Here is a 24,309-nt window from a genome sequence, read left to right as displayed (position 1 = left end):
GGAAGGAATGTCAGGCGGGCCAAAAGCTTTCTGGTGTTTTCTTGGTCATCACGAGAGATTTGTTGACCAGCAAATTCTTCAAGACCTTGGTGGCTTTACGCTCATCCATCTCTGCTATCTCGACGACCTCGGTGGATGCCAGATACTGTGCAACTCTGTTACTTCGCGTGGTGAATACAATAGCCCCTTGGCCGTCGGTTGCCTTTGGGAGATATTCCCGGAGACCCTCACCTCCCGTCTCAGAGGATAAGTGCGTCCACATACTCAAGTCATCCGCATTATCGTAAACGAGAAGCCACCGTCCACTCTGCGGTCGGCTGAGATGTTGTTGCACCGCTTTCTTTACATCTGTTCCATCTGCGTTGGAGGGTTCAATGCCCAACTGAGATGCAATGCTTTGATACGCCTGCTGGACACTTTCCATATCCACAACAGGGATCCAGAAGATGGAACAGTCCGGATAGGTTGCCCTAACTTGGAAAGCCAACTCCAAAGAAATCTGGGTCTTGCCTACCCCGCCAAGACCAACAATGGCAATTCTTTGCATTTGGCGGCCGAGGAACAATTTCCTTTTTATACCACCGAGGAGCTCTCGGTCAACGAATCGATGGTTTCGCTCGAAAGGAACTATCCAGCATGGCACCCTACCCGGGACGGATGGGGTTTCTGAACATTGAATGGTTTGGATGACTTGACTTCGGAGTTCTTGAGCTTCGTACGCCTGATGAAATTGAGCTTTCCGTCAGCTTTACCTCTGCCAACACAGGACTTGACGCTTACACGCATCACAATGTCGAAATCAAGATCCGTCTTCCCTGCAAATATGACGCGGCTCGTTAGTGACTGCAGAAGCAGAGGCCCATGCTTACGTACCTTTCTTGCTCAGGAGATTCAAAACACAATCTCGAACACGGCCTTTCTGAGACGCATGGTGTAAATAGTCATATGTCGCCGATTCAATGACACTGCGCTTTTGATAGTCCGTCATATGAACGTCTTGAAGTCCCTGCTCAACATTGAAGTGACAGACATGTTTCTCTCTGAGCTCCTTGCTCCATCGAGCCATGAAACGTTGCTCGGTACTTTCTGGTTTCGTGGCCATTCTGACCAATGTTTTGGAGAGAAATTTAAGCATGTTATCATCTATGGGTGCCTTTGCAGGGGCCCCAGTACCAATGGAGAGAAAGCATTTCACCAGTGGTCTCAAGACCCGGCTAGTGGTGCACCATATATCAGCCGCTTCCTCTTCCACCTCTTCCATCGGATTGTTCGCTCCGAAAGCACCATCCACAAACTTTAAATCACCGATGGACACTGCCTCGAAGAAACCTGTAGCTGCAGAGGTTGCCAGAGCTGCTTCGCAGATTGTTGCGGGAATGGTGCCCTCATTTGTCACATCATAACTTCGTAACCTCGCAATTTGTAGCGTATCCTTTGATGTGGTACACACAAAAGCTCGGCAGCGGCGAGCCTGTCCATTGTTCATCAGCTCATTCGGCGCTGCCCCGGCGCGCTCAATAACGTGCCCAATTGCATGTTTGAGCTTTGTGCTGTCGTATTGTGCACGAATGTTTCCCGCCCAGTCAACTGGAAGATTATTCAACTTCTGGCCAAAGATCAAATGCATTAGTTCACTGTAGGCTGAAATGCATTCCTCGATTCCCATCTCGAGTCTTCCCAGCATTATTGCGATGAGTCTATTCAACATTTCGAAAAATACGTTAGTTCTCGCACGTTGCTATCTGGACGCATCTACATACCCGCCAGTGCTAGTACCTCCGATCAGATCGAAAACATCGCATGGCTTGAGAGGTTCCTCATGGACACGTTCGTAGTTAAGCTGCGCCATGATGTCCCGAGAATGTACAGCGTGGATAGCCCTCTTACTCCGCCGCCGTCCAGTGACAATAAACAAAGTCCATCCGTGTTGAGCGGACTCGCTCCGCCTATGTCCTTCAAGGTCATTGCGGATGGCATTACTCTTGGAGAAAAAAAATGATTACGGGGGCTCAGGTCATATGGCCATTTTTAATCCATGGGGTCCAGACATCAACGACCTAATCAGACGCTGTCCCCGTCCAATGCATGGGAGGTCGGCGCTTACGTGCAGCCGATTCCAGCCCACCGCCAATCGCATCGCCAGGCTTGCAACCAGCGCTACAGCCAGGGCGATGCGCCTTCGACTCCAGATTGTATGTCTCAGAGGGGTGAAAATAAGATAATGGCATTCTTGGGTTGGACGATCCAAGGAGGAAGTGTCACCTGACCATAAGCTCGATACTTTCGAGGTCCGGAAGTCTGTTTTTGCCTGAAACGCTCCCTTGAACTTGGAGCGCCTTTGGCCTCAACCTGAGATCGAGGTCAGATCTCGATCAAGGTGGGTCAGACGGTGCGAAAAATAACGTCTTACGTTCGGATTCTTCATTGAGGCATCCGACGTTGAGTTTATTCACCAGTGTGAATCAAGTCCTGAGGGATTATCCGAAAATGATCGAGCTCTAAGACCACCTCTTGGAGATAAAATGCTAGACCAGTTCCGATGAGAACCGACCATCCCATTACACAATTCTTACTGTACTCTCTCGGTTGCAATTAGATGCACGGGATGGTTGTATCCGTTGCTATTTCCATTTCCGAGATCTTCTAAATCCAATTACTTCGAATATACAAGGACTCTAATCACTCACCTGACCCAAAATAGTCTAGAGCTCAACGAGCTGGACTTTTGCCGCCAGACAAGCAACCGGGCTCTTGAACAGCGAAGCTCTGTCGGTGTGGGGATGAGGAGAAGGCATTCATCCGCCCTGTTCCATCATTCATTTCCCCTCTCATTGGGCGTATTTACCCGGAGTTGCCCCGGACTGTGACGAAAGCCCAAGCCATTCGGAACAGTCCACCATTGCTGGGGGTTCCTTGCAGTCCCCAACGGCTTGATCATTTTCCGCGATTCGGCGAGGCTGGAAACCCCCTGACCGAGCCTTCCCGCAGGGATCTCATCACTACATATGCGCTAATTCTGCCGGTGTTGTTCCATGCTTGGTCCATATTGAGGGGTCTTCTTCCAGCCCAAATCCCCCTCCTCGAGGATATTTAGCCTCTCCTCAAGGAGATTTACCGAAATGGGACATGCAATATCGGCAAGTTTCGGCCTAGTAACACAATGTGGCTTCAAAAATGGAAACGATCGACTACGAAACATTCCAACCCCTAGGTTCTTGCTTGTGTACGCGGAGGGGTTATGGGATAGTGGCAGCAAGAGCATGGCTTGGAAATAATTAGTTGTTTGTCCTACTGATTTCCGGTCACCTGCATAAATAGTCGCGGTGGCCTCCTACAAGGAGATAGTATCTGGTCGATTCTGGAGAGAATCTGCAGGCCGCATCGACTGGTATACAGCAATAGACAGCACCATGTTGACGGAGTATCTGCTTCTACCGCTTCTAGCGACGTATAGCGCGGCAGTCCAGATCTCTGTAGCAAAGTCCGGGGGCAATGCCACCTCCAACTTGCAGTATGGTGTGATGGAGGAGGTATGTCAAGGATGATTTGAAGGCAGGCCAGCACTGACAGTACGCATAGGAGATCAACCACTGTGGTGAAGGTGGCCTCTACGCGGAATTGATCCGCAACAGAGCTTTCCAAGGAAGTACCACTTATCCATCTTCTCTGGACGCGTGGACTGCTGTGGGTGATTCAACGCTCTCAATCCACAATTTGACTAGCCCACTTTCCTCTGCTCTTCCAACTTCGGTCAGAGTTTCTGGCAAAGGGACCGTAGGTCTCTCTAACGATGGATTCTGGGGAATTGATGTGCGGCCACAGAAATACTCTGGATCCTTCTATGTGAAGGGTTCTTACAAGGGCTCGTTCACAGCCTCTCTTCGCTCGGCCACTAGTGGAAAGACCCTGGAAAGCACCCAGGTTAAATCAAAGAGTACTGCAGGGAATGGGTCAAACATGATTTCACTTTGATGCCGAAGACAACTGCTGCCAATACAAACAATAGTTTCTCGCTTACGTTTGATGCTTCCGTGGGTCTCCGTCCTGGAGTAAAATACCAAGTGGGACTTGACGCTAACAGCTGCTAGAAAGCATCCGGCGGCTCCCTTGACTTCAACTTCATCAGTCTGTTCCCACCGACTTGGAACAATCGCCCCAATGGCATGCGACGTGACTTGATGCAGGCTTTAAGTGATTTGGGTCCAGTGAGTTTGCTGAATGGATGCCCGTGTAGGGACATGGTATACTGACTAGGTAGAAATTCCTTCGCTTTCCAGGTGGTAATAACCTTGAAGGAGATACAATTGATGGCCGCTGGAAGTGGAACGAGACCATCGGACCCCTGATAGACCGACCCGGTCGTGCAACGACTTGGGGCTATGAAGAGACCAGTGGCATGGGATTGGTCGAGTACATGGAATGGTGCGACGACCTTGGCATGGAGCCCAGTAAATATTGATATCCAACCCTCTATCTAGCTCAACACTAATCTTGGATCTCTAATAGTCCTTGCGGTGTGGGCCGGGCTTGCTCTCAATGGGGATGCCGTCCCGGAAGCCGATATTGATATCTATGTCCAAGATGCCCTAAATGAGTTGGAGTTCTTGACCGGATCTGTTCATACAAAGTATGGTGCTCTGCGTGCCAAGTACGGCCACCCAGATCCTTGGACCATTCGGGTATGTCGAGATTGGCAACGAGGATAATCTCAACAACGGACTGAGCACATACGAATCATACCGTTTTCCTGCATTCCAAAAAGCTATCTCTGCCAAGTATCCACATATCCAGGTTCTGGCGTCAACTATCGACATGACTTTACCAGCGTCGGCTGGTGGTGATTATCACATGTATGACATTCCCGATAACTTCGTCACCAAGTTCGATATGTTCGACAACTATACTGACGAGCATCCGATTCTTCTCGGTAAGTCCCGACAATTTAACTTGGAATTGAAGTCATGCTGACGGGCGGGGATCAAATAGGTGAGATTGCTGCGACGGAGTACAACAACGGTGTTGGAATTGACTGGAGCGACACGCACTTCTCGCTGTGTCCTTGGTGGATTGGCTCAGTCGCCGAAGCTGTTTTTCTTCTGGGCGCTGAGCGTAACGCCGACAAGGTTATCGGAACAACCTACGTAAGACACTCTACCCATGCTATGTGCAGTCTAGCTGATGAGTAATAGGCGCCATACTTCATGAATTTGGACAGCTATGAATGGTCGCCAACTATGATCTCTTTCAATGCCAACCAAGATGACACGGCCAAATCAACCAGCTGGCATGTGTACAATGTAAGCAGGTCCATATTCAGCCCTCTTCTTTTACTCATGCCTTCTATAGCTCTTCAACAAGAACCACATGACCAACACTTTACCTGCCACCTGGGACGGCACATATGGTCCGCTGTACTATGCTGTCGGTCTAGACAGTGCGACCGACTCTCGCATCTTCAAGGCAGCAGTGTATAACAGCACCACCGAAGTCCCAGTATCGCTTACCTTCGACGGCGTTGGAAGGGGCACAACGGCAGACTTGACAATCTTGACCGCACCCACCGCGTACTCAATGAACGAGGTTGGAGGAGCCAACATGGTGAAAAGCCAGACCACCACAATCAAGGCCGGCAAGAAGGGCGTGTTTAGCTTCAGTCTCCCTAACCTTAGTGTTGCCGTACTCACGACCAATGCTTGAAGCGGTGGACTTTGATTTTCCAAATGTTGTAAATAGGAAAGTCGACGAATGAAAGATATAAGCTCATAACCAAGAGAGACAACATTTTTTTATCAGGCCTTCTAAAATCTTCCATCCTGTTGCTTTGGACAAAGTCGAGATAGCCATTCATATGACCTCGGTAAGTCTTGGAGACCAGCACAATCTACATCCACTGTCCCGAGGCCATCTTTCTTTTCTCCCTTGAAATTGTGTGGATTGTTTTGCAACTTAACCCACGATATTGGGTGCCAGTGACTTACCAGATTGGTTCGAGCTTTCTCACTATAAAAGCTGTACCTAACCTTTTGGATCATCCATGGCAAGGGAGTTACTTACGTCCCCCCAGCTCTTTCCAGGCCTTTTCCGCGAGTGAAAAGAGCTGCAGCGCTTGCAATAAGCCCGAACAAGGCAGATGCACCGAAGGACAACTGAATGCCACGGTGATATACCAGACGCACGGCCATCTGTACGTCAGGGAGCAAATCACGGACAGCCGAAACGGAATGACGAATCTCATAAATCACCTGACGAGAAGGAGAATGGCAAGTGATCAGCAATTGTTCGCGGGTAAACCTTTGAAAGATCAAGGCGGGGATGTACTTTCCATTTGTCTGGTAGGCCACTCAAGGCCCCGGCGAGGCCAGAGCGCAATGTATTTTGAACAATCGCAGAGGTGACGGCGACACCCCAAACATTCCGAGGGATCGAATGAGGTATACGATTGATGCAGAGATGGCGTGATCTAGGCGAAAAAGGTAGAATAAGCTTGGCTCCTCAAAGCCCACTAATGATCTTATATCTTTAACTTACCGGCATGGTTGAAGGCGGCAAGAAAAGTGAAAAGTGAAAAGTGAAAAGAATGCCTGGATAGACTATTCCTTGTCCCAGATTGACAGGAATAATATAGACGAAATACTTTCAGCCAGAGTCATTGAATTTCTCAAGTTAGCCACTTCGTTTGTTCTGAAGGCTGACATAGTCTACCCATCGTCATCAAACCACCTCCAATACCAGTCAACGCACGCATGATGTTGAGGAGAATGACATCCTTCGCACCAGCGCATCCCAAGCAACCAGCCATGAACGATATAGTCGCGGTGAAGAATCACACGCGTCGGCCAAAAATGTCCAAGAATCGGCCGTACAGCGGCTGAAATGCTATGCTCGTGATTAGATAAGAGGTAGTCAATTAGGAAGCGGTGTTAGCGGCGTTGAACTCGGAACTAATAACGGCATACGTTGATGCTGTAATTGTGCTGTCGAAGCCACCGAGAAAGAAATTCATCATGATTGCTGTAGAATACTCGATTAGCTTCTAACTTGGCCCGATGACCTTTGCTCATTTATACATACCAAGCTCAATCCATAAAAGGCTGGTGGTGGTTCCCATATTGCGGATGCATCCGACTGCAAGAGGGGCTGTTGCTCGTTTGGCAAAGTGATTATCGCCTCTTCTGCATGCTCTATGCTATTCTGCACCAAAGTTGCAGACATCGTGTCTTCGGCGCAGTGTTGACTGGCCATGGCAGGGTAAATTAAATCGCGCTCAAATGTTCAGTCCAAGAACGCAAATTACAAGCTTTTGCATGTTCAAGTGTCAAGTTCGACCACCAAAACGAGCAAGGGCGAGAAAGAATAAGAGTCAGCGATGAAAAATCATCAATCTTCCGGATGTGTTGGGGAAAAACCAAGCATTGACAGCAGAGCGGGCACTCAATTGGGAAGTGGGAAACGTCTATCCGATCACGACATATGCCATGCATCTCGCATTATCCATACCCGTTTACATGACGTTTGACCTACTGCATACAGGGCTTCCAGTCTGACTTTGAACTTGGCTCACCGTCCTAATGCCCAATTCTGATTCCAACATCACGCGCAGTTCATGGAGTAGACTGGTGACGAAGAGAATATGTCCTTGTTTGAGGACTCCGCTCACGGGTCTGAAAACTATCGCGACCATGAAGTTCATACCCCTCCAAATCCTCACCACCTCCCTAGTTCGTTCAATATGTCAGTCAAGTGGTGGTCAAGCGAAAATTAGCTGGTAGGTAGCTCGAGTAGACAAATACGAAGAAGATTAGCGTATTTCCTATGAGGACTGAGGTAATTGAACACATGGCATCAATTTTTTTTTGGGTGCTATGAGTTTGGAGGGTTCAGCAGGTTATTCACTGAATATATCCCGCGAGTTATTACATGAGAAGCGACGTTCAATGGCCTTGGTGTCTTGCTGGGGAGTCGACGTCCTCGAGATCCCCATTACCTGAGCAGCTCGGGGTGCGATTGCAATCGTTCCAATAGTGCGTCTCATTTGCGTTTTCGTTTTCAAAAATCTTTGTTCTAAGCTGCGTGTGTCATATTAGAATGCTATGGGCCATTTCAATGACAGAATCCGGTAGATTTTCCAGCACTAAATCATGGATCTAGTGTGCTGACAAGCCCACTGCGACTAAAAGCGCATGACTCGGGATGTCGGACCACGTATCGCCCCTTGCTGACTTGGTGTCAGACATACCGTCAGACACACTATCGGGAAGCGCCATGTTCTGTTCCGTGAAACAAAAATTTCCAGGCGCTTACTTCGACCTACTGAGTAGGTCGAACTCTTTCACCGCAGGCGATTCCATGCAAATGAGAGCAGGCGTGAAGTTATGGGTGCAAGAGGCGCGTTTCATGCACAAAGATCAATCTTAAATCTATGGGCAATCATGAGTCACATTCTCCCATTGATCTTCCAAGGATCAGCTCCTCTTGTCCCCGTAGCGATAAATAGGCTTCGTCTTCATTCGGGTGGCTGAAACGGGCGGCGTTGAATGGCTCATTGCGGTGGAGGCTGCCAAGTGGGCGGTCGTGGGGGCCAAATATGACATTCGCCCTTCTGCTGGCCGTCACAATTGCCCGCCTTCGTGGAGAATCTTTCTAGCTCACGGTACATGCATCACTACACTCACCACAGATGAGAATAATGACGACTTCAGATTCAGCGGGAGCGATCAGTAAACGGCTGCCAGACAAGGGGAGCTCGGACAACACATCTCCGCGGCCATCATTGGCATGTGGAGTCCAAGTATCTGGCACGATCCGGTCGGCGATCCTCGGGCCAGGATTCATCCACCGTTGATCAGGACCGGGGAAAGTGGGAGAACGGGAGGGACGAGGGTGGCCCGTTGGCTCGCAGCTTCTTCTCAATTGGGATTGTTCGCATTGAATTGGGATACTGCCCCACTTCACCGCATCCTTGCCTCAGCCTCCATGATATCTAGATCCATAGCTTCATCTCTAGAATAATCATCTATCATATCTCTCATCATTCATCTTCTATCTTCACAGGTTATGAGCCCTCTGCTCTGTTGAGGCTGTTTAACCACAGTCCAACACCCTTCACCAGTGCTTTTCACCTCGCCGTCGCCGACCTCGCCGCCGCGAGTGTCGTGCGAAGGCCTTTTCTTATTCAACGACCTCGACCAGAGGCATTTTCCATTAAAGACCTTCATTCAGGCACCTTCTACGGTCTCTCTTGCATCTCTCTGTCGCTATAATAGCTACGGACGACTACGGCAAGATCACCGACCGTGTGAGGAAGCTCAAAGGCTCCCAAAACTATTCCAACTGGCTATTTAAACTCAAGCGAGCTCTCAAGTCTCGCGGTGTACGCCACTGGGAGATCCTTATCGGTGAGGATCGTCCCCAATTCACTTCTTATCGCACTGTCCCCAGCGAGCGCACGCTTCGTGAGCATATCGCAAAGGAACACAATAACAGGGCGTTGCGTGAGTATCGACGACGACCACGCTCTCTTTCAGGCTCTCATAAGGATAATAAGCCGCCGGCCACCATCTTCCCTGACACACTGTCTGTTCAGGAGCTTGAGGACTTTATTCATAAGTATTACGATAAGCCAAACAAGGAATTTCAAGAGTGGGAAGCTCTTATATTCACAGTCCTTAATATCTTCGTCTCTTGCCTCGATTACGACCTAATACAGTATGTCAAACAGACTGAAGATGCTTCTGAAGCCTTCAGAATTATTAAAAAGCTGTACGGCCGCCCCACACAACAGACTATTGCCACTAAGTGGGCAAAGCTTAAGTCTACCGTCTACAAACTAGGCCTTCAAAGCGCACAGTTTATGGCAAACTGGCAGCGTACCTACGTGGAAGTAGACCAAGCACTAGGCGACGAGTATCTTCCTGTCGCCATTCAATTCTCTATGTTCGTCCGTGCTATAGGCTTTCACCCTAATGCCACGGTTTGGCTTCAGGGCACCCAGAAATTCGACCTAAAGGACGACAGACTCATAGAGAACGTCTTCGCTGACTTCGGCACTGCTAAGGACCAGCGCTATAATAGCACTAAGCAACATCCTACCCTTTCTTCTAACACTACAAAGAAAGGTGCTCAGCAGCAGTCCTCATAGTAACAGACTTCTCGGCAGTCCTCCTAGCAATCTGGTTACCAACAGAAAGACTATTCGGGCCGACAGCAAGGTCATCAAGCTTCGCAGACTTCCAACAATCAGGGGGGTAGCCAAAGTAAGTGGTTTTATACGTTCCACAATAGAAAGTCGGCACATACCTCCGAGCAATACTTCCTCAATCCCGCAAATACCGGCAAGTCCTTCAATAAGGGCACCACCACGGCAAAGGCGACTGCGGAGCTTCCAACCAGCCCGGAGGATATATTTATTAACACTGCTAATGTCCAGATCGATTCTATCGATATCTCCACAATCTCCACGGCGAATGCTAGTCTCAATCCACTTCGTTAGATGCTAGATTCGGGCGCTTCACACCATATGACGCCAAACCGTCACGCTTTCATCGAATATTCCCTATGCAGAGTCCCCGTGAAGGCTGCAAATAGGAAACGCTTCTACACTTAGGGCCTAGGCACCGTCAATCTGACCACGCTCGGTAAGGACGGCCAGATCATTAGTTCTATCATCTTGAAGAACGTCTGGCATGCCGAGGACCTCGAGAATTCCCTCATATCGTGTCGCACTATGTTCCGCGACGATGGCATTGCCTGCACGCTCTCTGACTATGTAACCCTTACAAAGGTTAGCTCCGGTGAGGTCGTGGGCTATAGAGACGCCGACAATAATCTTTACTGGTTACGAACTGATTCGAAGCACTAATTGGAGACCTTTTATGCTTCCGCAACCTTCACGACGTCCGCCACGGCTTCAGTGGTGCGAGCTATGCCTATAGAGGTTAAACCTATCTCTATAGACCTCGCATATCGACGTTTCTGTTATGCAGGCGAGCAGCGCGTTCGCCGCATGCCTACCTTCGCGGAAGGCATCAAATTAATCAAAGGCTCCGCCCTAAAGACTCTATGTCCTCTATGCCTCGCTGGCAAAGATTATCAACTTCCGTACGGCGATAACAAATCCATCCGCGTCCGTCCAGGCGACTCTCTGCATATTAACGTCTGGGGACCTATTTCTATTGCCACCAAGGAAGGCGAGACCTATTTTATGTCTATCACCGATAAGGCGTCCCGTTTCTGCTGGATCTTCCTTATAAAGGCCCGTACGGACGTCGTCAAATGCTACCAGGTCGTCGAAAGCTACCTTCTTACCTAGTTTGGCTACCAAGTCAAGTCAGTATATAGAGATTAGGCCAAGGAATTTATCGGTCCATTGCAAGCCTATCTTAAGTCTAAGAGGACTACCTAGGATGCCTCACCGCCGTATACCCATCAATTAAATAGCATCTCCGAGATCAAAAACCGCTAGCTCGTCGAACCACTTATTGCGGTGCTCACCGAGCACCAGCTGCCGCGATATCTATGGGGAGAACTCATTCAGGGCGTTAATTACACCCTTAACCGTCTATAGCATTCCAAGATAGAAATAACTCCGTACGAGGCACTGCATAGACGTCAACCCAACGTTTCCAACCTTCGTGCCTTAGGCTATTAAGCCTAGTATCTCATTCCCTCGCAGCGCCGTGAAACCAAGCTTTATCCATATATGGCCGAAGCCCGCCTGCTTGCTTACCAGACCGATAGTATTTACCGTCTGTATGACATCAAAACCAAGAAGATCGTCATCTCTCGCGATGTCATCTTCTAGGAATTGCCACCCACTGATCTGCCGAAGCCGTCGTATGATCTGGATGCAATACATAAGCCCTCGCCTAATCAGGCTATGAATATGGACGAGATGGAGCGCCAGCGACGTCGCTTCGCCCCTGCTAAGTTTCTTCCATTTGCCGACGATTATCATACTGACCAAACCTTCGATATCGACCAAATTGAAGGCTTCGCGGAACACTAGGACGATCAATTCATTAACCATGCTAACACTTTTCGCCGAAATAAGGCTAGATATTCCCCTCCCGCAAGCCCTCGCGACCGTCCTTCCAGTGCTCCCGAGCTTAATCCTTACCTCCCACCAATCAGCGATAGTCTTTTCAGACACCTTCAACACAGACATAAAGGAGTGGAGGCACAAATTAAAGGGGGGGGGTGTACGGGATTTGCAGGCACCACCATATATTCCCGTACGGGTGGGCTTAGATGTGAATGATAAGGCCTTAGATACTGTATCCTTTGGTCCTACATCGACCCTTCATAATCAGGATAAAGTGTCTTTGCACCCTTCGGACCCTATTCCATAGGCCATTTCACCAGTCGTTCCACCCCATCCAGATGTTTTTATTCGACGGTCGGAACGCCTTATAGCGAAGCATACCCTTGAAACTCATAAGCTTCAGGTAGAAGAATCTTCTATCCTTATGGCGCATGCCGTCCTTCCTGCGGTCGATAAGTCATTGCCCTCTCGCCCCGGCGACCCTTACACCCCGGACACCTGGACTGAGGCCATGGCTTACCCCGATAAGGCTAAATAGCTTCAGGCTGCACACAAGGAATTGAAAAATCATACAGATAATGGAACATGGCGTATCATCGACCGCGAACGTAACAGAAAGCCCCTCACCTTACGCTAGGTCTTCCGCATCAAGGATAACGGCATATATAAGGCTAGGTTAGTGGTTCGTGGCTTCCAACAAGTTCCAGGCCGGGATTTCCTCGATGTCTACGCCGTCACTGCCCGTCCTATGAGCTTTAAGGTCTTTATGGCTTTGTATGCAGCTTATTCATAGGATTACTATCATATTAATATTGTGGCTGCATTTCTTAATGCAGACCTGAAGGAGTCTATTCAAATTAAACTTCCTAAGATTATAAAGGACGACCACCCAGGCAAAGTTAGTCTTCTTATGCGTAGCCTTTACGGCCTGCGCTAGGCTCCTCTTAAGTGATATAACACCCTCAAAGGCGTTCTTCTATCTCTTGGCTTCACGCGCACCTATACTGACCATTCTGTTTTCACCCATACGGGCAAACGCATATATATCCTCGTCCATGTGGACGATATACTTCTTCTGTCCCTAAAGGGGACTGGTTCCATTAAGCTACTGAAGGTTATCCTTTCGAGGCACTTCCAGCTCACGGACAATAGTATTATGAAACGTTTCCTGGCAATAGATATCGTGCACCTCGCCAGCGACGTCTATCTCTCGTAGGAAGCCTACATCGACAAGATTCTGTCTCGCTTCACCTTTTCTTCTGTCAAACCTATTCAGACGCCTTTTAACGATAAAGAGGTTCTTTCCCCTTACGATTCCGGTGCTCAGGCTACCCCACAGATGGTACAGCTTTACCAGGAGCAAGTCGGCTCGCTCGTGTGGGTGGTGGTGTCCACTAGGCCTAACGTCTCTTAGGCAGTCTGTAAGCTTGCGAAATATTCACACAATCCGTCTTCTCTGCACTTCCAGGCTATCAAACGAGTCTACCGTTATCTGAAAGGCACCAAAAGTCTATGCCTTCATTTTTCCCACCATCCTACGGTTGGTCTAGCCTTATTCGCCTACGTGGATGCCTCATGGGCAAGCCCGCACGACGATAATCGGCTCTCGACCACCGGCTACGTCTTCATACTAGCCGGCGCCGCAATTATCTGGCAATCAAAGAGGCAAACCCTTGTCACCCTCTCTTCCACGGAGGCTGAATACGTTGCGGCATGCCTCTGCTGCTAAGATCTATCCTGGATTCAACTCATGCTTACAGAACTCGGCCAGCAAGCCCTCGTGCCAAGGCCGACAGTCATTTATGAGGATAATCAGGGCACCATTGCCCTAGCATCTTCGGACAAATTCACCACCCGCTCAAAGCATATTAATGTCAAATATCATTATGTGCGGGAGAAGGCTGCATCCAATAATTGCCTCTTTCAGTACGTCCCCACCGCAGAGCAGGCTGCTAATAGCCTCACCAAACCACTTCCAATAACCCTTTTTCAGCGGTTTGTGAAGCAATTGGGTCTGGCATCTATTCCACAGCAAACCTGACACTTTTACATGCTTACACACGCTTCAACATTAATATTCCAACCACATTTTGATTCGACCAATGGGAGAGGCGCATTTCTATTGAAAATAGCCTCAGGAAGCTTCTTGTCTCTCATGGAGCCCGCTCGGCGCGGGGGGGTGTTCGCATTGAATTGGGATACTGCCCCACTTCACCGCATCCTTGCCTCAGCCTCCATGATATCTAGATCCATAGCTTCATCTCTAGAATAATCATCTATCATATCTCTCATCATTCATCTTCTATCTTCACAGGGATTATGCGAGCCGCGTGTTGGTCTCTGCAACACTAAGCCGGCTCGTGTAGGCCTGTTAGGGCCCTACTAGGGTCGAGCTAGGGTCGGTTAGCATTGAGCCAGGGGCCTCGGGGGGTCGCGCCCAAGGAAGATGCGAGGAACAATGGGGCGCTTCTGGGGTCTAGCTTGCCCTATCTGGTAAAAACTGCGATCTCCCGAGCCATTTATTCACAATGCTGATCTTTCTCAGCAATCAGAACCGCTTTACAATGCTCGCTGCTCCGAAGAACAAGTCTACACTAACTGTCAGGTGCAGATCAGGGCAATTGCCCGCCCACAGACTCATGGATCCCTTGCCATGGCCCACTCAGAGACGAAAGCTTGTTGAGGCTCATCTCTTTCAGCCCCACCGAGCCACCTGTTCTGGACATTGAAGTGTCTGATGGGATTCGTTGATGCTTTGCTTGATGCCACACTGGGCCCCGTTCCTACGGCCCTCAATGGAAATTATTGCGCACTTGATCCATTCTTTATCTCCGGAGTTCCCCCATTTCCATCCTTTCCGGCTTCCTCGTTTTTTTACTATGGACGCCTACCCATCTTTCACAGAACTTCCCATCATGCCCATAGCGGGCACTGCTCCCACGCATGATGCCTATTCTACGCAGCCTACCAGCCATGCGTTCATGACGCGGGTGTCTCAGTCACCGTTCCAATCTCCCTTGGATCCGCCCAAGCTTCCCGAGGCCTCTCTGACACCGCATGCATGGTGGAGCCGTGGGCAGCTGGGTTTGAACAGGGGGTATCTGCCTGCGGATTACACCGTCTATTCAGAGCCCATCTCGCCGTGGGGCAGTGCCATTTCTACGATATCAGACCCTCCGAGCCCCCATAGCAGTCACAGCAGCAGTGTTTCCGGTATGACCTGCATTTCCTCTCCTCTATTCCAGCATGAGGAGAGTCCTAGCACCACTGTCACCGAGCAGAGCGAACACCCGACTCCTGATGGTCGAGTTGAAATCGACCCGTCCATCATGATTCCCACCTTGGCACTATTCGACCCTCAGCCCGAACACTCATCCCCTTATGAGCGCGACTTGGATAGCTGGAATGCCAGCCCGTCAGACCAGAACGGGACTCTCGGACTGCAATGGTTCTCTCCTGTCCCCACTCCCATGGCCTACCCGAAGATCGCACGTCGATTCAAGAACCTTTCCAAATCCCCCTCCACGTCAAAAATACGCAAGACTAATGAGCGACCGCCGACATCCACACAAAGTCGCAGTCGTCGAGGGAGAAGTGGGAAAAGTGGAAACAGCAGTTGTAACGAAACACCACGGACGTTTGTCTGCAGCTTCGCGCCTTACGGATGCGAGAGTACATTTGTTTCAAAAAATGAATGGAAGAGGCATGTCACCTCGAAACATTTACAACTTGGCTTTTACCGCTGCGACGTGGGCAAATGCAGCGTGAGCACCCACCAGATTGGCCTAGATAACTTCGTGGCACCCTCTCCATCTCCGAAATCTGCGGGCTGCATCCCATTCCCAGGTCAACCCAACGACTTTAATCGCAAGGACCTGTTTACTCAGCACCTGCGCCGAATGCACGCTCCCTGGCTCAAATCCGGTCGACGACGAGCTAGTACAGAAGCCGAGCACGCAGCCTTTGAGGAAAGCTTAGATCATATTCGCCTACGCTGTTGGTACAGTCTACGCCTACCACCGCATCAAAGCCACTGCGGCTTCTGCCGAGAGTCATTTGTCGGCGAAGGAAGCTGGGACGCGCGGATGGAGCACGTCGGGCGACACTTTGAGCGCGATGATCATCTAGGCGAGGAGCTCGAAGACCTATCGTTACGTGACTGGGGACTTCGCGAGGGAATCTTGACTCTTACGGCGGGCAAATGCCGACTGGCGTTCACGACTACTTCTAGTACGACATAATAGAGATGTTATTTGGTTGGTATTTTCTATTACAATTTGAGTCTACGTGATTGAGAGCGTTCTCACACGGTGTTAAGGAAATCTCCATCATGAATGCGCCTTTGATTTCACCGAGTTAAAGAGTTTACGATAATGGAAAGACATCTTCTCCACATCCAGAAATCAACCTGGGAGACATTACATTTGAGCACTTGATGTGTCGACGTAGAGTAGTACTAAGGAGCATAGTGGTCGACTAAAGGAGAATGAGCGTCAGAAGTGAATTAGTTCCAACATGCTTTCGCAGTGACGGCGCCGGTCGAATGCATGCACAACGAGCGGGAAAAGTCCCGCAGATCCCGTCGACGTCAGAAGTGCAGTAGCCGCGACCCAAACCAAATCCCACGCCCTGTCAATTACAAAGGGTCACGATAGGGCTGATTCCCGAGGCACTGAATCACTCGCACTACAGCTACCGGGCTTAATCAAGTCTTATCATGTTATGCTGACCACTCATCACTCATACCCCGAACCTGGCGTTAGAACATTGACGGGAAACCGACATTTGTATCCGTCCCAATGGCATTGAGTCTATGATGCCTGAGATGGTCCTGCGAATATTCCTCCTCTTTGGCAGTCTAGGCGGGGGCCGGCGTGTTTCACGCAATGGAACGTGGGTCCGCCGACGGAGCCGTTGACATGACTCGCATCCCTGCGGCCAGCAAGAAGACCGGAATATGCCGGGTTAAGGAAGCCAACAAAGTAGGACTGAAGACATCTGGGCCGATTTTGTAGGTACAGTGTGATTGTGATTGTGAAAAATCAAATAAGCATATCATATCTCGATCGAAGGATGCGCTTGTAGAGTAGCCACCGTAGGCTTGGGATTGCTGGGCATAGCTACCGTGCTTGGATCCATCAACGCTCCAAAAGCACGCATTCCATGATGGACCGATTTGTTGCAGTCAGTCTGTGGAGTCTGCACTCCGCATTTGTACATCGACTTGTGCTACTAGCCACTGATGCAAGGGACGGCCATGAAGCGGGCCGCGAAATGTAACAAGACACCATTTGAACCAAGATATCTGGGTGAAATGCCGAGAGTAATACGATTGAGATTTAAAAAAAAAAAAATGGAGCCCAGCGGAGATTGCAAGAACATTGGAATGGTCTATAAATCAGCAGAACGGACACTTCTTGAAGTGAGAGAATAGCTTCGCCACCGGTTCCAATATCAGTGGACGCGACTCATGTGCTTGGAAATCAGACTCAGTTGTCTCCAAGCTCATAGCCCGCGATGGGCAGATTGCTTCCCAGGCTGACTTACTGAAGCGGTTGAGAACACATTGTCAATTATCAGAACTTGTAGCTTCACACGCCTCAATCCCCATTAATGCATTGTGCGCCAAAGAAATGGTCCTGATGATATGGACGTCAATCCCGAATGTCGAATCTGAGTTCCAGGTCAAGAGTTTCACCCCAAGTTTACTACCCTGCTCAGCCATTCTCAAGCCGGGTTTGGGTCAACTTGGGACGTGCATATCGAATGGCCAGCGGAATAAAAGAAGCCAATAAAATGTGGAGAAGTGCTGAGCATAGGAGACACATTACCATGGGCTATGTATTGCCAAAGATTCTCAGGAATCTTACCTCCTATGTTATTTCTATCTCCCACTTTGACGTCCTTTAGTCGATTGCTGATCTCAGTGCTGATACATCCACACCCTGCTGGCCTTGTGGGCTTTTTGAGTTCCAGTACCTGGATATCTATCCTGGACTGGCCGATCTTGCGTTGGATATATACCTTTCGGAATGGAGTCCCCTTTTATCTCCCCAACAATACAGTTATAGCACCTGGAATTGATTGTGAATCAATTCGAAAATATCTGCAAATATGAATCGACTGACAATATGACTGCAAGTGCTCAATTTTGATCATTTTATCGCAGCGTAGATGTGGTCGAACATTAAAGGGCCCAGCTCCACGCGGAACCGGGAGGCCGACTTCCCACTCCCCGCGACTCCGACTCCGACATCGATCTCCAGAGCTCCAGGGCTCGACACCTCAACCACGGCAATTGTCAATCACCAACCGCTTTTGTTTGCTGTGGAGATCACCTGCTATCTAGGCATGTTACATATACTATAGCGTGCCTTCTCTCCACCGACCACGTTGTCTAAACCACAGACACTCCCGCCTCCATCATGTGCGTTCGCCTTGCGATGCATTCTTGAATGCGCGACTGACCTTTCCGCCTCACTAGGGCTGTATTCTCTCTCATCATTATCAACAAGGCCGGTGGTCTGATCTACCAGCGCGAGTTCCAGGCCGGCTTGCGCAAGCTCTCGACCAACGACTACCTCGTCCTCGCTGGTACCTTTCACGGGTAAGAAACCCCCGCCTGCAACTCTTGTGTCTATGCTGCAATCACTAATCACGCCGATGATGCAGTGTCCACGCTATCACACGCTCCATCACTCCCAAAATACCTCTCGCTCCGACCACGAACTCCCCCGCAGCCTCCTCCCCGGCACCAGCACGCCTGCGACATCAAGCTACAGCTATCCCAACCCTGGTGCATCCGTATCAGGACTAGAATATCTCGAGACGGACAAGTTCCGGTTGACTTGCTTCCAGACGCTGACCGGCACCAAGTTCCTGCTGTTTACGGATCCCATGACCGGCAACGTGGAAACCATCATCAACAAAATTTACGACCTGTATGCGGACTACGTGATGAAAAACCCCTTTTACCAACTAGAAATGCCAGTGCGATGTGAAGCGTTTGATCGACATCTGGCGGCCTGGCTGAGAGGGAGAGCATAGCCCCTAAACCGGGACTGGGATCATGACCTTACGACTACTGTAGACAATTTGTTTGTTCGCTTTTATGTGAGATCTGGACAAAAGCCACTTCCCGGCTTGTGCATAATACCAATCGCATCCATAACTCAACATTTCCGTCCCAGTAGACCATTCCTACAAGAGGCTCTCGAGTACTGTATACAGGAACATATAAAAAAACCAAAGTAAACGCCGGGTATGCATCACAGATCATTTCCGCAAGAAATTGAATCTACGCAGTGTCCATCTTGTCGTCATCCTTCTTATCCTGACCACTCGACTCGCCCTGGCCCTCTTCAGGGATATTGCCCAGCTCCGTCTTGCCCTCCTGGGCGTCCTGGTCACGCTTCTCCTTCTCCTGTCGGTTCTTCTCCTCTTCCAGGGATAACCGCAAGGCAAAGGCGAGCTCAGGATCATTCTCAGCAGCTTCCTCGAAGTTGAATCCACCCGCATCGCCACCATCGCCGCCTCCTGAGGCAGCGGCACCAGCCCCTTCACCCGCGAGGATAGGAGTCTGCTGGAGCTCCTCACTGAGCAGGTGAGGACCGGGCGGGATGATAGCCAAGTAGGAGCTATCGCCGCTCGACACATTATCCACAAAGGCCTCCAGCTTCTTAGTCTGATCGGACTCGAGGTCACCGAATGCCACCACGTCGATGGAGACGTTGTTCTTCTTCATCTTCTTGGCCAGCTTGACCAGAGTTTTCTCGTCTTCTTCGATCGGGGAGCAGGAGAACACGATAATTCGTTGCCGCTGAGACTTTTCGGAACGGTGCTTGAGCGCCAACTAGACAGTTCATTGTTAGCTTAGCAATCTCACCACGGGTTCGAACTTCTACTTACACCTGCGACCTGGATGCTCGAGCTCAGATGAGAGGTGCCATGAATCTTCGTGCGATGCAAACCGGCGAGAATGCTGCCGAAATCGGATGTAAAAGTGGAAAGCACCTCAGGGCCCTTGCCGCCCATGCTCATAAGGCCAACAGCAGACTGTGGGTGTACGCGCATCTTGACGCTGTGGATGATACTGACGGCATCGACTTGAGCTTGCCAGCGAGTTGATCTGCATGGATTAGAAGATGCGAAGACAGCAAAGAGTATGAAGAGACAAGCAACTCACGTGTAGTCACCATTGCGACTGCTTTCGCTGTTGTCGACACTGGACAAGGGAATTAGCGACAATGCAAGCTCGGAGAAGGAACCTTGACGAACATGATCATCGTAGCTTCGAGCGACATGATGGCGGTTGTGTGAGCGGAGGTTATGAGGAGATACTGAGGTAAAGTCGATGTGTAAGGACGGCGGTGATGACGATGAGGTGAAGCTTGGATTCTGCCGATTCTTCCCGCCCGCGTGGTTGTTTGTTGTGGCTTCGCGCCTCCGCCTCTTCTGGTTCTTAGATCTCCCGATTACTCGACCAAACGTCCTTATTCGACCGTACAATGGCTACCTTGAAACGAAAGTCCCCTGAATTTGCGGACCCGACCGATGTCACGCCTACCGGCCCTCCGGCCAAGCGTATGCGTCTGACCCAAAGTCAGAAGCAGGCATTGATCGACAATTTACAGCTTGAAAGTAAGTAGAAAATGGCCCTTTATGGGACATTAATGGACATAGCAGTACTAACTGTTCGGCAGTCACCGAAAGAGCTCGCAAGCTCCGCTCACAATATGCCCTGCAAGCGAATGACCTTCGATCGCGCATTGAACGACGCGTCAACCGTATTCCCGTCTCTTTACGCAAGGTGACGATGGGCGAGCTCTTCGACAAGCACTCTGGGCTTCTCAAAACATCACCCATGCGAAAGGCTTCACCTATCAAGGCTTTCCGAGCTCCTCCCAGCATCTCTATCGATCAGGCTCTCTCTCCCGCACGCGACAATCGATCTCGACGCACGAGGCAAGATTTCCCATTGACCGGCTAAGTTTTCTATTAACATATTTACAGCCATGACGATCACTACTCAGACAAAGAAAATGCCCCGGCGACAGGGGAACCCGAGGGTTTGAAGAACCCCAAGCGTCGCGGCAAAGCCCCTGCTGCGGGCAGTGCCTCGCGCGTTGCTTCCCAAGAAGTGCGAGCAAACGACAACCGCATTTTATCCCCCAAGTCTCTTAATTCACGGACTTATCCCCAATCCCCCTTCCGTGCCTCTCCCGAGAAGGGACAGCCTTCATACTTGTCACGCCCCACCTCTCCACTGAAACCATCAAGTCCCCTGCGCGCAGGCGGTCCTAGTTCTCGCCCACGTGGTACTACCATCTCCACGGTGCGGGACAATTATCCGTCCTCTCAAACCAAGAAGACAACTTCTCGAGCTGCGACCGGGCCTCGGCCCGTCAGGTCACCCCTTCCACGCCCCGCCACTCGACAGGGAATCGAGCGCAAGAACAGCATGTCTTCCACGGCTTCCTCGGGAACCACTGTTCAGAGACCGACTCGCACAGGCACCAATGCGAGAAAGGCAACCACCGGAACTGCTTCTTCCACGGCCAAGAAAGCTGGCACTGCTCGGCCACAAGCTGCCTCTATGGCGGTGAAGAAGACTGCATCCGCTGCTACCGTGCGCAAGACCACCGCGCCTGCATCCACCACTGAGACCACGACCCGCACAAGAGCCCTACGAAAGCGAATCTAGACGTCTTTATTGCTTTGAATGCCGCATACAAGCTTGGTGTTATATTAAGGTGTTTGTTTTCGGGCGGGGAATGTCGCTACCATGGACAAGAAATTGGAAGGCGTTCTATATTATTTTGGGCAAGGGTCATAGTAGGTGTTTGCTGTGTCTGTTAAATTGCTATCTTTCTTTCCTTTGGACTATCTACGCAAGGTTATATCCTTGATTACTTTCAGAGAGTCGCTTGAGTGCATAGATTGCCTTTTCCCCAAACGCACGCCTTGCTTTTAATGGAATATGCTCCAAATTGCCCGCATCTTCGCTAGGAAGCTCCTTTGACAGACAATTGCATGCCTGGTGGTATTTCATCAACCCGAACTCACCACAGGAAGCTTCCGAGCAAAAATAACTTCATTCTTTCTGTGAGCTACTTTGATCTCATTAATGTTTCCTTTGTAGATGCGAACCAGCATGGCTAAGACTCGGACTTGGTCTTGGTATACTATACTCGCTGTCCAAGGATCCAGGCCACTCACTCGGCAGTTCCTCTACTATAAACCTCAGCACGGCAGCAGTGAACTCTTCAGGCTTTTCAAACTGCACAAAATGGCCCGCTTCGATGGTAACCTCTGTCAAATTCGAGCAAGCTTCTTTCATGGGTTCGATAAGCCGCGAGCTCTTTGTATCGCACACCAGATCCCATGTAGCATGGATGAATAATGCAGGCTGCTTCAACGTTCTGTCGCGACTTCCATTGTAATCAGCATTCCGCTTATGGTGCAAGTAATAGGCAGAGCCGCTCCAAAGACCAGTCTTCTGCATGTCCTTGACGAAAGACTCGTACACGTCCTCAGCAAGCATTGACGGGCCAATCGTTTCCACGCTCGGTGGTTTCGGGAGGCCGTTGAACCACCCATTCTTGCGCACCGTAGCCATCATGACAGGGGTATGGCGATCTGGCAGCGCAGCTGGCCTTGTCGTGATCGCTTTGCAGAAGCCAGCAATGTCACTATCGAACCATTCGATGGCTTTTTCAAAGTCCTCCTCGTAATGTTTCATATAATCCCACTGTCCGAACTCGTATTGATCCACCGGGTAGGTTTCACGATTTACCGACGGCAGAAAGCCATCCCAGCCAAGCTCGATGGTCGAGTATGGCACACAGACATTCACGACAGCCTTCACGGTTTGCGGATGCTGGATGGCGACCGAGGAAACCACAGCAGAGCCCCAGTCATGTCCCACCCAGACAGCAGCCATGCGGCCCGTGTCGGCGAGCAGAGCCATCATCCCCTCCACGATCGCTTCTTGGCAGTAATCATCCACGATCCGGCGGGCAGTCGATTGTCCGTAGCCGGGCATGTCCGGGGCGATAGCTCGGAAGCCTACTGCGGCAAAGGCATCGAGCTGGGGTTTCCAGGTGATGCCGGTGGCTGGCCATCCATGGATGAAGAGGACCAGAGGCCCATCAACTGGACCGGCTGCCAAATAATGAATCTTCTTATCGCCTGCGTATGTGACTTCATGGTGTGTAAGGGTAGCCATGATGGGTAAATGTAAGCAAAGTCTTTGATACCCAACAACAAGACTGGAAAAGATCGGGGCTTTATAATCTCCCCGATGAGAGAGGAGGGGTAGTGCGTCTGACTCATTCTGGCGAGAAAGCTGAGGCAATGCATACAGGGGTCAATATGGGGGCGAGAAGGCTGTCAAATAGGCCTCAAAAGCTGACCGAATGTAGCATGGATCAATCTCGTTGTAGATACTCACAGAATCAAATGAAAGACTGCGGTGTTGAAACCAAATACGCTCCCGGTCTTCTTCGATAAAAGGCAGGCTCGGATTAAAGACGTTTGTAGATTGCCGAAGGAAGAAGAAAAAATAGAAATCCCGCGGCATGTTCAGCCTCAAGTCCGATATAAACAAATCTGAATTTTACAACGAGCAGAGTTAGCCTATAAAACACCTCCATAATCATCAAGAATCACTGTCGAACTAGCAAAGTCAAGCTGAAGTTCTACCGCTCCTGCAATTCGAGGCTCAGCTACTCGCGCCACATGTTGCGGTTGTTGTCACTTGTGAGCTCATCTACTCGTAGCTGTTGGCGAGATCACTCGGCCTAGCTCTAAGTGTGAAGGCCTCTATTTAGACTGAGCATCAAAGCAGGCCCATTTTACAGAGAACGTACAGGGGCTCTGGACAAGGAGCTGATTACAGAGGCAACATTGAAGAACCTCGTGGTAGAGGCAGTCTTGGCCCTGGTACTGCACATATCAACGATACTGTTTTCTTGGTGTTTGTACACGCCAAGAGAGTGTCCCACAAAACCTTGATATTGCTCAGTACCTAGATGACTAGCGACATGCTGCAAAATTTCAGATATAGACAAGACACTAGACGGATCCCATCAATGGCAGGGAAGTACGTGGAGCACCCGAAAAACAAGAGATTCAAAGTGTCCGGCACTGGAAAGTAAAAGCTACATTGGGACTCAGCACAGGTATCATGGCAATCATGCTGGTGGACGAGCAACAGATGAATAGAAAATATGAAAATGAAAACAAAATCCGTGAGCCTAGGGCGCAAG

The 24,309-nt window shown here is 50.0% G+C and overlaps 12 protein-coding genes across 12 annotated transcripts; 7 read left to right on the top strand and 5 right to left on the bottom strand.

Moving 5' to 3' along the window:
• Positions 1 to 10: 10 nt before the first annotated feature.
• On the bottom strand, positions 11 to 1,849 carry N7477_005207 (uncharacterized protein; the record flags this gene model as incomplete). The annotated part of the gene is made up of 4 exons (XM_056966870.1): positions 11 to 721; positions 781 to 815; positions 874 to 1,697; positions 1,761 to 1,849. The coding sequence occupies 4 exons, from the start codon at positions 1,847 to 1,849 to the stop codon at positions 11 to 13; spliced, it is 1,659 nt and encodes a 552-aa protein (XP_056823651.1).
• Positions 1,850 to 3,410: 1,561 nt separating this feature from the next.
• N7477_005206 (alpha-L-arabinofuranosidase A) lies at positions 3,411 to 5,697 on the top strand (the record flags this gene model as incomplete). Its single annotated transcript, XM_056966869.1, has 10 exons — positions 3,411 to 3,530; positions 3,580 to 3,950; positions 4,007 to 4,031; positions 4,089 to 4,205; positions 4,259 to 4,448; positions 4,507 to 4,679; positions 4,792 to 4,927; positions 4,987 to 5,141; positions 5,190 to 5,297; positions 5,347 to 5,697. The coding sequence occupies 10 exons, from the start codon at positions 3,411 to 3,413 to the stop codon at positions 5,695 to 5,697; spliced, it is 1,746 nt and encodes a 581-aa protein (XP_056823650.1).
• Positions 5,698 to 6,231: 534 nt separating this feature from the next.
• On the bottom strand, positions 6,232 to 6,799 carry N7477_005205 (MFS drug transporter; the record flags this gene model as incomplete). The annotated part of the gene is made up of 3 exons (XM_056966868.1): positions 6,232 to 6,483; positions 6,529 to 6,581; positions 6,694 to 6,799. The coding sequence occupies 3 exons, from the start codon at positions 6,797 to 6,799 to the stop codon at positions 6,232 to 6,234; spliced, it is 411 nt and encodes a 136-aa protein (XP_056823649.1).
• Positions 6,800 to 6,907: 108 nt separating this feature from the next.
• N7477_005204 (Major facilitator superfamily domain general substrate transporter) lies at positions 6,908 to 7,212 on the bottom strand (the record flags this gene model as incomplete). Its single annotated transcript, XM_056966867.1, has 2 exons — positions 6,908 to 7,033; positions 7,072 to 7,212. 2 exons carry the CDS (start codon positions 7,210 to 7,212, stop codon positions 6,908 to 6,910), a joined length of 267 nt encoding a protein of 88 aa, XP_056823648.1.
• Positions 7,213 to 7,679: 467 nt separating this feature from the next.
• N7477_005203 (uncharacterized protein) lies at positions 7,680 to 11,308 on the top strand (the record flags this gene model as incomplete). Its single annotated transcript, XM_056966866.1, has 6 exons — positions 7,680 to 7,765; positions 9,220 to 10,128; positions 10,184 to 10,253; positions 10,304 to 10,484; positions 10,611 to 10,780; positions 10,865 to 11,308. 6 exons carry the CDS (start codon positions 7,680 to 7,682, stop codon positions 11,306 to 11,308), a joined length of 1,860 nt encoding a protein of 619 aa, XP_056823647.1.
• Positions 11,309 to 11,698: 390 nt separating this feature from the next.
• On the top strand, positions 11,699 to 12,004 carry N7477_005202 (uncharacterized protein; the record flags this gene model as incomplete). Its single annotated transcript, XM_056966865.1, is given in 2 exon segments — positions 11,699 to 11,788; positions 11,801 to 12,004. The coding sequence occupies 2 exon segments, from the start codon at positions 11,699 to 11,701 to the stop codon at positions 12,002 to 12,004; spliced, it is 294 nt and encodes a 97-aa protein (XP_056823646.1).
• A 19-nt stretch (positions 12,005 to 12,023) lies between these two features.
• N7477_005201 (uncharacterized protein) lies at positions 12,024 to 12,578 on the top strand (the record flags this gene model as incomplete). The annotated part of the gene is made up of 2 exons (XM_056966864.1): positions 12,024 to 12,314; positions 12,348 to 12,578. 2 exons carry the CDS (start codon positions 12,024 to 12,026, stop codon positions 12,576 to 12,578), a joined length of 522 nt encoding a protein of 173 aa, XP_056823645.1.
• A 2,377-nt stretch (positions 12,579 to 14,955) lies between these two features.
• Positions 14,956 to 16,281, top strand: N7477_005200 (putative C2H2 finger domain protein; the record flags this gene model as incomplete). Its single annotated transcript, XM_056966863.1, has 1 exon — positions 14,956 to 16,281. One exon carries the CDS (start codon positions 14,956 to 14,958, stop codon positions 16,279 to 16,281), a length of 1,326 nt encoding a protein of 441 aa, XP_056823644.1.
• Positions 16,282 to 18,214: 1,933 nt separating this feature from the next.
• On the top strand, positions 18,215 to 19,087 carry N7477_005199 (trafficking protein particle complex subunit 4; the record flags this gene model as incomplete). The annotated part of the gene is made up of 3 exons (XM_056966862.1): positions 18,215 to 18,393; positions 18,525 to 18,647; positions 18,781 to 19,087. 3 exons carry the CDS (start codon positions 18,215 to 18,217, stop codon positions 19,085 to 19,087), a joined length of 609 nt encoding a protein of 202 aa, XP_056823643.1.
• Positions 19,088 to 19,337: 250 nt separating this feature from the next.
• N7477_005198 (proteasome regulatory particle base subunit RPN10) lies at positions 19,338 to 20,343 on the bottom strand (the record flags this gene model as incomplete). Its single annotated transcript, XM_056966861.1, has 4 exons — positions 19,338 to 19,892; positions 19,949 to 20,168; positions 20,226 to 20,264; positions 20,318 to 20,343. 4 exons carry the CDS (start codon positions 20,341 to 20,343, stop codon positions 19,338 to 19,340), a joined length of 840 nt encoding a protein of 279 aa, XP_056823642.1.
• Positions 20,344 to 20,547: 204 nt separating this feature from the next.
• On the top strand, positions 20,548 to 21,743 carry N7477_005197 (uncharacterized protein; the record flags this gene model as incomplete). The annotated part of the gene is made up of 3 exons (XM_056966860.1): positions 20,548 to 20,680; positions 20,743 to 21,004; positions 21,053 to 21,743. 3 exons carry the CDS (start codon positions 20,548 to 20,550, stop codon positions 21,741 to 21,743), a joined length of 1,086 nt encoding a protein of 361 aa, XP_056823641.1.
• A 420-nt stretch (positions 21,744 to 22,163) lies between these two features.
• Positions 22,164 to 23,267, bottom strand: N7477_005196 (alpha/beta fold hydrolase; the record flags this gene model as incomplete). The annotated part of the gene is made up of 1 exon (XM_056966859.1): positions 22,164 to 23,267. The coding sequence occupies one exon, from the start codon at positions 23,265 to 23,267 to the stop codon at positions 22,164 to 22,166; it is 1,104 nt and encodes a 367-aa protein (XP_056823640.1).
• Positions 23,268 to 24,309: the final 1,042 nt, after the last annotated feature.

The sequence above is a fragment of the Penicillium maclennaniae genome (genome assembly GCF_028827695.1).
Source record: "Penicillium maclennaniae strain IBT 15551 chromosome Unknown utg000004l:1.0-3007600.0:1.0-3009580.0, whole genome shotgun sequence".
NCBI classification, from domain to species: Eukaryota; Fungi; Ascomycota; class Eurotiomycetes; order Eurotiales; family Aspergillaceae; genus Penicillium; species Penicillium maclennaniae.
Note: the sequence above shows the minus strand (reverse complement) of the source record. Positions and strands in the feature narration are given on the sequence as shown.